The 14,085-nt window shown below is 44.5% G+C and overlaps 2 protein-coding genes across 5 annotated transcripts in view; one reads left to right on the top strand and one right to left on the bottom strand.

Moving 5' to 3' along the window:
* Nucleotides 1-1,776, bottom strand: part of FGD6 (FYVE, RhoGEF and PH domain containing 6) — a 101,016-nt gene extending 99,240 nt beyond the window's left edge. The window contains exon 1 of the mRNA XM_074941890.1: nt 1,637-1,776. Coding sequence (XP_074797991.1) covers nt 1,637-1,649 — 13 coding nt within the window. The 5' untranslated portion in view covers nt 1,650-1,776. The remainder of the gene's footprint in view (nt 1-1,636) is intronic.
* Nucleotides 1,777-2,037: 261 nt separating this feature from the next.
* The window catches only part of VEZT (vezatin, adherens junctions transmembrane protein), an 86,593-nt gene continuing 74,545 nt past the window's right edge, over nt 2,038-14,085 (top strand). The window contains exon 1 of one of the 4 annotated variants that reach the window (XM_074941885.1): nt 2,038-2,179. In XM_074941885.1, coding sequence (XP_074797986.1) covers nt 2,144-2,179 — 36 coding nt within the window. In that variant the 5' untranslated portion in view covers nt 2,038-2,143. The other 3 variants (XM_074941887.1, XM_074941886.1, XM_074941888.1) reach the window with 3 other exon arrangements.

The following is a 14,085-nucleotide window of genomic DNA, read 5'->3' as shown; positions in this document are numbered from 1 at the left end:
AGCAACTGCGTTAAGGTTATACAAAGTGATAACAGAACATACAGATGAATATTTATTTTAGAGTGAAGAATAGATATTTAGAATTGCTTTGCCACAAGAAAAAAGAATCTAAGAATGTGGTGGTGTGTTTACACTTTAAAAATAAAATAAATTAAAGTGAACTAGTCTGGTTATGAAAGACATTTTGCCATGGGGCACAATATTCTTAATGGTGACAAATGACAATAACCAGAGCTCAGCAAGATGCTTTTATTATATGTCACTATAAATACGACCAATAAAGATGGTTGATCTTCTGTAGACTAATATTTTTCAAAGTATGGGGGTTCTACTACAGAGGTATATACTTTGAAAGAAGTGAGAAGTATGAAATTGTCACTACAATGTAACTGGAGAATAAGGATAAGAGTTTATTTTTTAATTTTGATCATCTTGTGCCCTGTTGCTGATGTCAAACAGATACTGCAGAATATCTACATTTTTTCTGCTGATTCTCAAAACATCAAAGGGCTAATTTTGACAGTGAGGGGTCGAATCATAGCAAAAACAGGTCAAAGAGCAGAGAAAAAAAAACACTACCTGAGAAGTATTTTCTCACATGACTCTAATGACACTATATCGGTTTTAAAAACAATGGGTTTGAACCAAAAGAAAATTTACTGTTAAAGTGTAACAATGACAAAAAGTTAGGAGGTGAGTTGTCCAAGAAGAGGAAACCTTCCACAGAATATTAGAAGACAACTGCAAAAGTGTTTTTAAAAGACTGGACACCAAAATAAAATAGAAAAAGAGGGAAAAACACTGCCCCATTCACTCCGTTGGGAAACAAACAAACAAACAAACAAACAAAAAGGGTCAGCTGTTATAACCCCCTCCCCTCGCCGCAAGTTTTCTCCCCCTTCCATCCAGTGCAAGCCAGGGCTTCCCACAAAAGGAAAAGATAGGTCCGACCATTTTAATGGGGACAAGATCTCATTGAGGTCCACCCACAGGAACCAAGGGCATGGTTTATCCAAAGGAGATGAAAATCCAAAGGAAGACAGAATGATTTCTCTTGGCAACAGCATCTCCACTCACAGCCTTGCCTATGTACGCCTCATTGTCCTCTCGGGCAACAGGGAGGACAGAACCGTCCCTTGGAATCGTTTTCAGCGGAACAAATCCCCAGCCCTGGTTCCCTCCGCGCTAAGGAGGCGTTTGCAAGCCGGAGGGAGCAGGCAGGGAGCGCAAAGGCAGAATCAAGCTCGTCGGGGGGCAGAAGAGCCGCGCTATTGGCTACCGTAGTCCAGAAGGAACTTTCCCAACTATGTCAGTCGCACGCACAGCGAGGGGAATGTAACTTCCCAGAGAGAGACGCCAGCCAACAGCAGCCTGGGGGCGCGGGCTGCACAGACCCACCAGCCCAGGACACGCTCAAAGGCTTCTCGGGAAACGCGCAGACCCCCCTCGCTGCACTTACTAAAGGGGAAACAGGGCGGGGGGAGGGGGTTTCCTTGTCTCTGGCGCCCTTTAAGGAACGGCAGAGACCCATCCCGCGGCTGTGCCTCAGGGGCTGGGCAGGCAGCGCTCCGCAGCAGAGAGAAAAGTCACCAGCCAACCCCCCTCCCAAACTTTCCCCTCTTCCCTGAGCACCTACCGGCTGAGCTCATGGTGCCACCCACGCGCCTCTCTTGCCTCCTCCTCGCTCCTTAAGCCCTAGCCCCCCGCGGAGCTGAAGAGGACAAGCCCATTGTGCCGCCGTACTACTGCCGCAAGGCGCCCCCCGGCCGCTCCTCCATCAGGTCCCGCAGCTCCTCTCCGACTGAGCCCCGAGCAGCAGCCGATTTCCCAGCCCTGCGCCGCGGTCTGGGCTGAGCAGCGCGCCCTAGCGGCCGCGAGCCCCCAGCGCCGGATCACCGGGCAACGTTCCAAAAGCCGAGTTCTCGCCTGCCCTGCCCCACCCCACACCACAGGGAACCCGACGGGCTCCGCCAATCAGCGCAGCCCAGCCTAGAGCCCCCCCCTTCCCGGAAGCGGGAGCCTGCGCTGGATGCTGGGAGTTGTAGTTTTCCCTGGCCGAGGGCTGGACCGGGTGGGGAGCCGTCGCCGAGGGCTGGTCGGACTCGGTTTCCCACAGTGCCCGGGGCGGGTGTCATGGCGAAGGATGACACCGGAGTTTGACGAAGAAGTGGTGTTTGAGGTGGGTGCGAGGCGGCTCCGAGGGCCGGGCCCTGGCTCCCTGGCATCGCTGGGCTTCGGCTGCGCTGGCGGCCCCCTGGGGATGGGCCTGCGGGCGGGCACCGGCGGGCAGTCCAGAGATGGTCAGACTGGCCTCGCCCGGCTGCAGCGCCCGGGTCAGTGCGTGGGAGGTGGGCAGGGGTTGGTATGGCCGGACCCAGGGTGGGGTGAGACTGGGGCACGCCGGGCTGGAGTGCCCTGTGTCGGTGCGTGGGAGGTGGGCAGGGGTTGGCACCACCTCTGGCTGTAGTGTACCAGGTGTAGTGCAGCCGAAGGATGATGCTGAGATGGGTTTGCTGGAGTAGCTCGAGCTCCATTGTGTGTGGTACTGAATTGGGAAGTGGGCAGTTGTAGTGGCCCAGTATGACCTAATGTCTGGAGTTGAGCTGTAAGGCTCGCATTTGGAAAACCTTAACTCCATGCAGTTTGGATAACAAGCAGTGCACCTACCATAGGGGCTGGTGTTTTAGAAATACCTGATTAGATAAATTTATATTGCAAAATCATATGGGAGATGCAATGAATTTGCTGTTGTAGCTGAGGTCTTAGTCTGGGAAACTGGTGTAGTACAGTTGTTAGAAAAGATTGAGAACTACTGTAGCAGATGAAAGCAGAGCAGGATCCTTTAGTTTACGGTATCACTTCTGCACATGGTATCACTTCTGCACATGGTATCACTTCTGAACTATGAAGTTGAGCAACTTATGTGTAGGACCACTTTTGTTTGATGCTGTACATTTTTTATATTTTAATAATTTAAAATAAGTACAAAAATACTGTTTAAAATTAAACACATTGGTATGCGGTCAGGCTAATCTATTAATTTAGTTCTTCACCAACAGCAGTTACAAAAAGTAGGAAGTACTTGTTATCCACCATATATGTAACGTTAGTAACAATACCATCCTTTAGGCTTGACTTCAGTGGGACTACACAATAAAACTAAGCACATGTGTATATTGAATTCAGTGGAGCACTGCTGAATTGCAGGATCAGGAGCTCCTCCTCTGTATCTAATAAATCCTATTTATAAATCAACATAATTCTTACTAAAGTGTCCACGTAAATGCTGTATCTATATAATATCTACATCACCTACTGAAAGCTACTTTCTCTTCTGCATTTTGTAGTACTTGTGGAACTTGTATCTGGCCTCTAGAAACTTTTCATTTACATAGCTGCATATTATGTTAGTTCTGTTAAGATACAGTAGATAGTGTGGACCTGATATATTTATAAAGTAATGGTTAAACATATATGATGCATTTCAATGACAAAAGCAATAGCTAAATATTCTAGCATACACATTTCGCTCTGTGATGCTGAGAACCCTTCAGTGCCAACTGGCAATGGGTTCATTGTTCTGTAACAGGTTTCAGAGTAGCAGCCGTGTTAGTCTGTATTCGCAAAAAGAAAAGGAGTACTTGTGGCACCTTAGAGACTAACCAATTTATTTGAGCATAAGCTTTCGTGAGCTACAGCTCACTTCATCTGATGCATAAAAGTGGAAAATGCAGTGAGGATGTTTTTATACACACAGACTGTGAAAAAATGGGTGTTTATCACTCCAAAAGGTTTTCTCCCCCACCCCACTCTCCTGCTGGTAATAGCTTAAATCTAAAGTGATCACTCTCCTTACAATGTGTATGATAATCAAGGTGGGCCATTTCCAGAACAAATCCAGGTTTTCTCTCCCCCCACCCCACTCTCCTGCTGGTTATAGCTTATCTAAAGTGATCACTCTCCTTACAATGTGTATGATAATCAAGGTGGGCCATTTCCAGCACAAATCCAGGGTTTAACAAGAACGTCTGGGGAGGGGGGGAAGGGGGTAGGAAAAAACAAGGGGAAATAGGTTACCTTGCATAATGACTTAGCCACTCCCAGTCTCTATTCAAGCCTAAGTTAATTGTATCCAATTTGCAAATGAATTCCAATTCAGCAGTCTCTCGCTGGACTCTGGTTTTGAAGTTTTTTCTGTTGTAATATCGCAACTTTCATGTCTGTAATCGCGTGACCAGAGAGACTGAAGTGTTCTCCGACTGGTTTATGAATGTTATAATTCTTGACATCTGATTTGTGTCCATTTATTCTTTTATGTAGAGACTGTCCAGTTTGACCAATGTACATGACAGAGAGGCACTGCTGGCACATGATGGCATATATCACATTGGTAGATGTGCAGGTGAAGGAGCCTCTGATAGTGTGGCTGATGTGATTAGGCCCTATGATGGTGTCCCCTGAATAGATATGTGGGCACAGTTGGCAACGGGCTTTGTTGCAAGGATAGATTCCTGGGTTAGTGGTTCTGTTGTGTGGTGTGTGGTTGCTGGTGAGTATTTGCTTCAGGTTGGGGGGCTGCCTGTAGGCAAGGACTGGCCTGTCTCCCAAGATTTGTGAGAGTGATGGGTCGTCCTTCAGGATAGGTTGTAGATCCTTTATAATGCGTTGGAGAGGTTTTAGTTGGGGGCTGAAGGTGATGGCTAGTGGCGTTCTGTTATTTTCCTTGTTGGGCCTGTCCTGTAGTAGGTGACTTCTGGGTACTCTTCTGGCTCTGTCAGTCTGTTTCTTCACTTCAGCAGGTGGGTATTATAGTTGTAAGAATGCTTGATAGAGATCTTGTAGGTGTTTGTCTCTGTCTGAGGGGTTGGAGCAAATGCGGTTGTATCGTAGAGGTTGGCTGTAGACAATGGATCGTGTGGTGTGGTCTGGGTGAAAGATGGAGGCATGTAGGTAGGAATAGCGGTCAGTAGGTTTCGGGTATAGGGTGGTGTTTATGTGACCATCGCTTATTAGCACCGTAGTGTCCAGGAAGTGGATCTCTTGTGTGGACTGGTCCAGGCTGAGGTTGATGGTGGAACAGTTTCCATAGGAGGAAAGATTGAAAAGGCTGGGACTGTTCAGCTTAGAAAAGAGATGACTAAAGACGGATATGATAAAGGTCTATAAAATCACACAGGATATGGAGAAAGTGAATAGGGAATTATTTACCCTTTCACATAACACAAGAATTAGGGGTCACCTGATGAAATTAATAGGGAGTAGGTTTAAAACAAACATAAGGAAGTAGTTCTTCACACAAAGCACAGGCAACCTGTGGAACTCATTGGCTGGGGATGTTGTGAAGGCCAAAAGTATAACTGCTAATAAAATAATTAGATAAGTTATTGGAGGATAGGTCCATCAATGGCTATTAGCCAAGATGGTGAGGGATGCAATCCCATGCTCCAGAAGCTGGACCCGGACGATAGGGGATGGATCACTCAAAATTGCCCTGTTGTGTTCATTCCTTCGGAAGCATCTGGCATTCTTATGTACTGTCAATGAATCTATATGCTAAAATTGGAAACATTAGAGTAGTTAATTGGGCTTAGATATTCAGGTGCTTTTTAAAGTGAATTTGTAATTTGGATTCAGTTTTCCTTAATGTTGGGAAATTTTTACAACCTCACAAAAACATAGGACTGACTTACGTGTTCTGATTAAGGCTATGTTTTAGTCACGGGTACTTTTAGTAAAAGTCATGGGCAGTGAACAAAAATTCACATCCCGTGACCTGTCTGTGACTTTTTACTAAAAATATCTGTGACTAAAATTTGGCCAGAGGGCTGCAGGTGCTCCGGGGGTGTGTGTGTCAGGGGATGCCACAGGTGCTGGGAGAGGTGGCCTGGGACCCACTGCTGGTGCTGGGTGGGGGCGGGGGGGAGGTGCCAGGCTTTGGTGTGTGGCCCGGGATCCTTGCTGGTGCTGGGGGGGGGGAGAGTTGGCGGGGCTGGCAGGGGCTCCTTACCCGGCTCTGTGCCCATGCAGCTCGTAGGCGGCGGAGGGGCACAAGCGCCAGCTTCCGCAGCTCCCATTGGCCGGGAACTGCAGCGCAGAGCCCCCCTCCTCCGCCCCTCCACCGCCTAGGAGCTGCAAGACCGTGCCCTCACCCTGAGTTAAGCGTCCCTCCCCACGCCCCTTAACCCCCTGCCCATAGCCCTGAGCCCCCTCCCACACACCAAAACTGCTGCTGGTGCTAGCCCAGGAGCTGCCTGCCTCGGGCATCCCTGAGCCAGCACCAACTGCTGCAGAAGTCACTGAGCTGAGAAAGTCACAGAATCTGTGACTTCTGTGACCTCCGTGACAGAATCGCAGCCTTAGTTCTGATGTAAGTGTGTCCTATTTCTTGTTACAATGCGTGTGTACAGGTTTGTTTATATTGAGATACGCATTAAAGCACATACACAATACACAATAAATTGCCATTCTAAATCTCACTTTACAGGAACAATTCAGTATGTGTCAATTTTTCAAAAGAGTTTATCACGCAGCACCTCCCAAATCTGGCTGCAAAGAAATACTGCAAAGAAATACGGAAATAATAAGATCCATGTTACCACATTACACCAATTTGGGTCTGTTTTTTTTTTTTGTTGTTTGGGGTTTGGGTTTTTTAGATGCTCTCAGACCATTTAGGCACAAAATTAAAATGTTGTGGCTTCTTTTTGTGAAGAAACGAATAATTTTTTTAATTGCTGAAAACATTTTTATTTAAATGACCAGAAAGTAACCAGAAATGGCCCCTTAACTTACTGGTTCGTGCTGTGTAAAATGCAATAAGTAAAGAAACATTAAAGGATGGAAAAGAAACAATTTTAAAATGATCAGTTTGACCAATATTTGTCATTTTACAGGATTGCCGCAATTGGGTTTATTACTCTTTGCCAGTTAGTCATTGAATCTGCTGATTTTTCACTATTTCAGTAACACTGCTTAATACTTTAGTGTGAGTGGCAGCAACTGCTCTGTTTAAGGTTACATTATATTTCTATTCTAGCACAAATTTCATTACTTTGAGAATTTCAGCTTTCAGGCTGAAATTTTTGATATGTGATCTCTGAAGGTAAATTTTTAGGAACATCTGAGTGGAAAAATACTTACCCTGTTTTTTTTGTTTTTTTGTTTTTTAAAGTGCGACTTTTCTTTGAACAACTCTAAAGCTTAAAAAAGCTGTGGGTTAAAAGTTGGAATTTAGAATGGATGTAGCACTCACTGAGGGGAAGTGCCTATGGTTGTTCTGAAGAAAACTGGTTTTGATGTGAGTGAGTTAGGAGCCTTTGAAAAATTTTGTAATATGCATAGCTAAGAATTATTCACTGTACGTGCATGTGTGGCTGATTGTGGCAGTCTGTTCTTCAAAGCAGCACCCCGGAACCCCCATATTCACCACTATCATATAATAATGATATCTATCTTACAAAGTATGCCTTGTTGAGGTATCATTTTAAAGGTCTTGATCTGTTGAACATTAATATCCTGTTGGATTGTATGTGCTATCATTATATATGAAGTTTTGCTATGTGTGTGTTACTGAAATATGTTGTGAGGTTGGGAACACCCACAACCAGCCTTTCAGGTACAACAATGGAATAGCCAGACGCATTGATGGCCCATTAAAGGGAATGCACTCCTGATGGCTGTCCCAGAAAACTTCTCAGGGAGAACACATAGACAATGGAGACTGCCTGATCCCCACATCAAACGATCTTTCCAGCAAGCTGGAAGAAACTATAAAAGAGGGGAAGTGACATCATGACTTGGCCTCACTACCCCCACAACTCAACACCTGGAAACACTTCTGGAGGACAAAGACTTTGAACTCGGGAAGGTGGTCCCAGTCTGGAAAGGAGTCCCAGGCTGTGTACTGAGAAACTATACCATCTGTCAGGGTGGGTCGCTGCTTGATTAAAATCCTGTTTAGTTTGTGGAACTCAGAGTGCGAATTTGTTTATTTCTTAGGTAACCAACTTTGATCTCTATGTTTGCTACTTATAATCACTTAAAATCTATCTTTCTGTAGTTAATACATCTGTTTTATATTTTACCTAAAACAGTGTGTTTTGGTTGAAGTGCTTGGGAAATCTTAGCTCAGTTTACAAAGGCTAATGTGTGTCCTCTCCACATTGAGGAAGGGGTGGACTAGGCAATGAACTTACACTGGTCAGGCTTCTGACCAGGACAAGATGGTACAATTCTGGGGTGCAAGGCTGGGGAGATGGGGGGAATTGGCAGGAGCCTCTCAATTGTTGGTTCATGAGTAGCTGGCAAAGCATTCATGTCACCCAGCTGAGTGTGTCCCTGCCTGTGGATGTTTGTAAGTGTAGTACCTGCCAGAGGTTTGTAGCTTGTCACAGCATCACAGTGTGAGAGGAATACCCCAGGTTGGTGGGACAGAGGGCTCAGTGGTCCCACAGTCCAGGTTTCAGCCTAGGGACTCCATCACACTGATTTAGCTGTGTAGTGAAATATATTGCTGTGAATTAATAGGGACATCTGGGTCTGAAGTCAGGATTCTTGCACATTTTATAAAGTGTAGAAGGCTTCTGCTCTTCGTAAGGTCTGGAGGGAGTCCTCTTCTGTTGCACCTTAGGAGCTCTGCATCGCCTCAGGTTTTGAGGAATGGGACACTATCTTGTTGTCCATGTAAGGTATTAGGGAAAGGATATTTTAGTGATATCTTTCTTATCCAATACCCAAGGTACAATCCAGACTAATGAGTCGCTGCGTCACCCCGTCCTCTAACCTTGGGTGCCCTTTACAAAGCTTTGCTGTTGTGGCCTCCAGTCTGAACTGCTCACAAACAGCCTCCAGCATGCAAGTCACTCCCAGCTATGTCTCTGTGTGTGCTGCAGCTAGCCAGCCACACCTTGGCTCTCTCCAGCCTTGGTTATATTTCAGGATAACCCCTACACACCCCTTCTAGATTTCCTCCACCCCCTGAAATGTAGGTCCTGTACTGCCCAGCCTTTTCTGGACAATGCAAGCTTATATAAAGTCTGTCATTTTATTAATAGAAATGATATTCACACACCTTGTTTCCCCTAAATGGAATTTCCCAGGCACTTTGCTTCAAACACACTGGATTAGATAAAACAATAAAACAAGTTTATTAGCTGCAAAGAGAGCAATATTAAGTGAGTAGGAATAATGAGGCATAAAAGTCAGAAATGGTTACAAGAAATATAAAGCTGTCAAGGTTCCTTCCCCACTCCGAACTCTAGCGTACAGATGTGGGGACCTGCATGAAAACCCCCTAAGTTTATTTTTACCAGCTTAGGTTAAAACTTCCCCATGGTACAAACTATTTTACCTTTTGCCCTTGGACTTTTTTGCTGCCACCACCAAGCGTCTAACAAATATATAATAGGGAAAGAGCCCGCTTGGAAACATCTTTCCCCCCGAAATCCTCCCCAAACCCTATACCCCCTTTCCTGGGGAAGGCTTGATACAAATCCTCACCAATTTGCATAGGTGAACACAGACCCAAACGCTTGGATCTTAAGAACAATGAAAAAGCAATCAGGTTCTTAAAAGAAGAATTTTAATTGACGAAAAAGTAAAAGAATCACCTCTGTAAAATCAGGATGGTAAATACCTTACAGGGTAATCAGATTCAAAACATAGAGAATCTCTCTAGGCAAAACCTTAAGTTACAAAAAGACACAAAAACAGGAATATACATTCCATTCAGCACAACTTATTTTATCAGCCATTTAAACAAAACAGAATCTGACACATATCTAGCGAGATTACTTACTAAGTTCTAAGACTCCATGCCTTTTCTGTTCCCAGCAAAAGCATCACACAGACAGAGGGGACCTTTGTTTCTCCCCACCTTCCAGCTTTGAAAGTATCTTGTCTCCTCATTGGTCATTTTGGTCAGGTGCCAGCAAGGTTATCCTAGCTTCTTAACCCTTTACAGGTTACTTTACTTTACAGGTGAAAGGGTTTTTCCTCTGGCCAGGAGGGATTTTAAAGGTGTTTACCCTTCCCTTTATATTTATTACAAAAGCTAAAACAACTAGTGCCTAACTTAGCAAAGTATGTTAAATTCAAAGCATGGTTTTCTCAGCAGTCTTGACCAGACTTTTTAGGTCAGAGCCCCTTCTGCAGTTCACTGGCTGCTTCCTTTGTCCTTTATGGTGCAGTGAATTGATGGACAGAGAGAGAGGAGGGGTCCTTGGGGTGTTTGTCCCGCCCTTTTTATAGTGTCAGTCCCCCCTTGGAAAATATTTCCAGCTGAGATTCTGGAGACAGAGAATCTATAGGAAAGAATATTTTCTGCTGCTTTTCCTCACCTGTTGGAGCTTCTTTTGTTTCCTTTCTGCTTGCTGACTCCGTTTACTGCTTAAATACAAACTAAGCAGAGCACACATTCTGTTTGCCAGCCTTAGTTTGGAAGGTGTGTTAAATTCACCATACAGTGAAATTTTATAACTTCACATACAGTGTTGCTACACATCTTATCAGGACAATATTGACCAGCAAATTATGAGTTTTCAAATACCTTACAAGGCATACTTTCTACAAAGATTAAAACAGTGTGTAGAGAGTGGACATGGGGGTACATTCTGCCACATAGCTATTTTAGGATTATACTGTCATTCATCACGATAGCATCTGAGCACCTTCCGTGTGTAATCAGTAGCAATAGTGAAGTCCCTAGTGAATAACCACATAGTTCCAGATTATGGTCTAGCCAGATGATTCTGGATTTGCAAGACAGAACAATTTAAAACTACTGGACTTAGTAGGCATATATTTGAAGCTCTACTCAAGTTGTTGAAAGAGAGAAAGAACTTTCCCTTTTCTCCCTTCCCTGTGACTCCTGGCTGTGGTGAGGGATGAAGATCCCTGTTACTCGTCCCTTCCCCCTGCTTTTAGTTATTCCGTTCTCTCCCTTCACTAATTTCTGTTCCTGATCATTGACTTCCCAAGCAGCCATCTGAAATTGATATGATTCTTGACATTTTCCCTGCTGGTAGTGGGGTTCTGTATATAGCACTAGTGAAACTGATCAGTCTTGTTAATTTCACTGTGTCTCTGCTTAGAAAAGCTATGTATAGTTGCAGATGTGTTGGAGCTGCCTGTCTGCAGACTCAGAAAGATTATACTGTGTTGGTTTACCTTTGGTTCACTTTTGGGAGACTATTCTTGCAGCCATAAAGTCTAGAAACTTAATTTTTAAATGAAAGCTTAAATTCTGGAGAATATTAGAAGCCTTCTCTCTTGCCAGGGCAAACTTTCCCACTCCTGAGGAGTGGATTTTTAAAGCCCTGCCTACATTTAATGAGGTTATACTGAGATATCCCTTCATGGCTTATTTTTTTTGTATAGCAGCATATTAAAAACATATCACTTTGTATCATCTTTGTGTAGTAATATTAGAGTTGTGTAATATATAGTAGTAGAGATCTTTACTGATGGTTATCCAAAGACACTAGTACTATAGCAAGAAAAGTGACCAGAATAATTTAGATGCAGATAAACATGAAGTGGGCTTCAACAGTTTGTCTATAACTGGTTCAAAAAAGAGCCAGATAAGTTCATGGAGGATAGGTCCATTAATAGCCATTAGCCACGAAGGTCAGGGATGGTGTCCCTAGCCTCTGTTTGCCAGAAGCTGGGAATGGGCGACAGGGGATAGATCACTTGATGATTACATGTTCTCTTCATTCTCTCTGGGGCATCTGGCATTGGCCACCGTCAGAAGACAGGATACTGGGCTAGATGGACCTTTGTTCTGATCCAGTGTGGCCATTCTTATGTTCTAAGAGTTCTATCACTCTTCCTGGTTCCTTAGTATACTTCCCTATGCTCAGCAGTTCTATGTAGCTTCTTCATAGTTCAGATCCATTTCCATTGTCTTTCTATTGGATATCAGACTTTCCTCAAAGAGTTTCTTGATTAAGCACTTTGCTTTGAAATCTAGCATTTTTCTCTCCAAACTTACTGAACCCCTCCTCTTTAAAGTAATATTGTTTGTTTGTATATTGCTTTTTCAGTCTAGTACATCATTCAAATGGAAGGAAATACAGTGTGGCAGGCTTCCCAGTTTTGTGAAATTCCTGTAGAGTATAGAATTATCTCTTCTTTCTTTGAGTAAAGCATCCCTAAATGGGCATAAAAGGGTCATTAGCTCCAAGCAACATTAAGCTTTCCTTACTGCAAGCATGGCTTCCTCCCCCCTTTCCCCCCAATCTGTTGTAATTCATTCATGAGGCTCGTACTGCTGCTGGAAACATTAGTGTTCACCGAGTCTCATAGATATTTTCTTTAATGTTGTTATTCATTGGATACTTCAGTACTAATGGAAGTAGTATGCCCATTCCTTGATTAAAAACTACAACACTATCATGACATCATTGTCATAGTAAAATCTGAACTCTTATTCTAGATCTAGTGGATGTCTCTTCAGCAATACGACTTTAATTCTGTCTAGTCTAGTATTCACTGTTAATTTATTCAGAATCCCCAAATTAGATAATACAACTTTGTACCAGACTTAATTGTTTCATGTAACTGAGATAATCCTGTCCCCTCTTCAACCTCAAAGTTTGGAGGAGGGAGTAAAAACATTCTGTGATGGGATGTATAAAGCCCGCACTGGGAACGAAAAGGTTAAGGAACAACTCTGGGCCCAGACAACCCCACCCAGCTGCCCCTACAGAGCCTACTCCAGTGGGACTTAAAAGGTGCCCATACTGTTCAGAAGGGAGCTGGCCAGGCAGGGAGAAGAACCTGGCCTTGGGAGCTCCTGAGGAAGGACGCAGAAGCTGCTCCTCTGTGAAGAGAGGAACTGACCCACAAGGACAGGGGTTCTCAAACTGGGGGCCACGACCGAGGTTATTACATGGGGGGTCAGGAGCTGTCAATGTGCACCCCAAACCCCGCTTTGCCTCCAGCATTTATAAGGGTGTTAAATATATTAAAAAGCGTTTTTAATTTATTAGGGGGGTCACACTCAGAGGCTTGCTGTGTGAAAGGGGTCACCAGTAAAAAAAGTTTGAGAGCCGCTGCGCTAGAATCAGGCAGACTAAAGGCATTGTGTTTGTTTTGTGTTATCTTGATTATAGACTGGAAAAGCTTGAACTATAGAGTGTATGCCTGAAAGTGCATAGGAAGTGGCCCTACAAGTGAATGATGTAGAAAGTGGCCGAGGGAGGACTGTCTTAAGGTGCTCCGGGGTGCCTGACCTTGGCTACCCTCAGAGGGCCCTGGGCCAGAGTCTGGTACAGTGGGAGGGCCTGGGCTCCCCTACTACCCTCTAACCACTATGTGCCACCTCCATCAAGCGCCAACTGTTACACATCCATACAACCAAAGTGTAAGATTTCTTTTTCTCCTATCACAGTTCAGATTCCAGAGGAAAGTCTATTCTATATCAAAAAGAAGTTTTGGAAGCTGGGTCCAGAGGACCAAAGGTACAGAGAATCAAAACCACAAATCAAAGTTCCTAGCTCAAGCCTCATTTTATAATTGAACACTAACCCCCTGAACTGGGAGGAAGTTTGGCTATGCAGTGAGATTTTGAACATGCAAGTTCACATCTGGAACTCCACCCATTAAAAAGATCTTGCATTTGAGCTATATATTTTAGTTCAGACCTATTCCTAATACAGACAGACTCATACACCTCAGAAAATAGATATCTGTGTGCAGAAAAGAAATCTGTAGGACTGGGAGGAAACTCTCTGTCTTCTTGCAGGAGTGGAAGAAGCCCACCACCAGACATGAGTCCTTGTGACAGGGCCTACAACTCCCGCACCAGTAAGGAAGGAGTTAAGTAGTTGCCCTGGGTCCAGGCAGCCCCACCCCACCACTCCTGCAATGCATGCAGAGCTTAGAGGAGGAACTCAAAAGGAGGGCAGGCCAGCTCAATTGAGGTGGATAGTGGAAGGGAGCAGACCTGTGCTCTGAGCTCTTGGGAAGGAGCACCGCAGGAGCTCTTGTTAACTGAGGCCTGGCAATACTGACTTGACCAAGCCTGCAAAGGAGGGGCTGATGATTATTTTTGAAGGTCAGAAACTTTGTTGTTTGTTCAGT

This window comes from Natator depressus, chromosome 1 (genome assembly GCF_965152275.1).
Source record: "Natator depressus isolate rNatDep1 chromosome 1, rNatDep2.hap1, whole genome shotgun sequence".
NCBI classification, from domain to species: Eukaryota; Metazoa; Chordata; order Testudines; family Cheloniidae; genus Natator; species Natator depressus.
The sequence above is the reverse complement of the archived record's forward strand: the minus strand, read 5'-3'. Positions and strand labels throughout refer to the sequence as shown.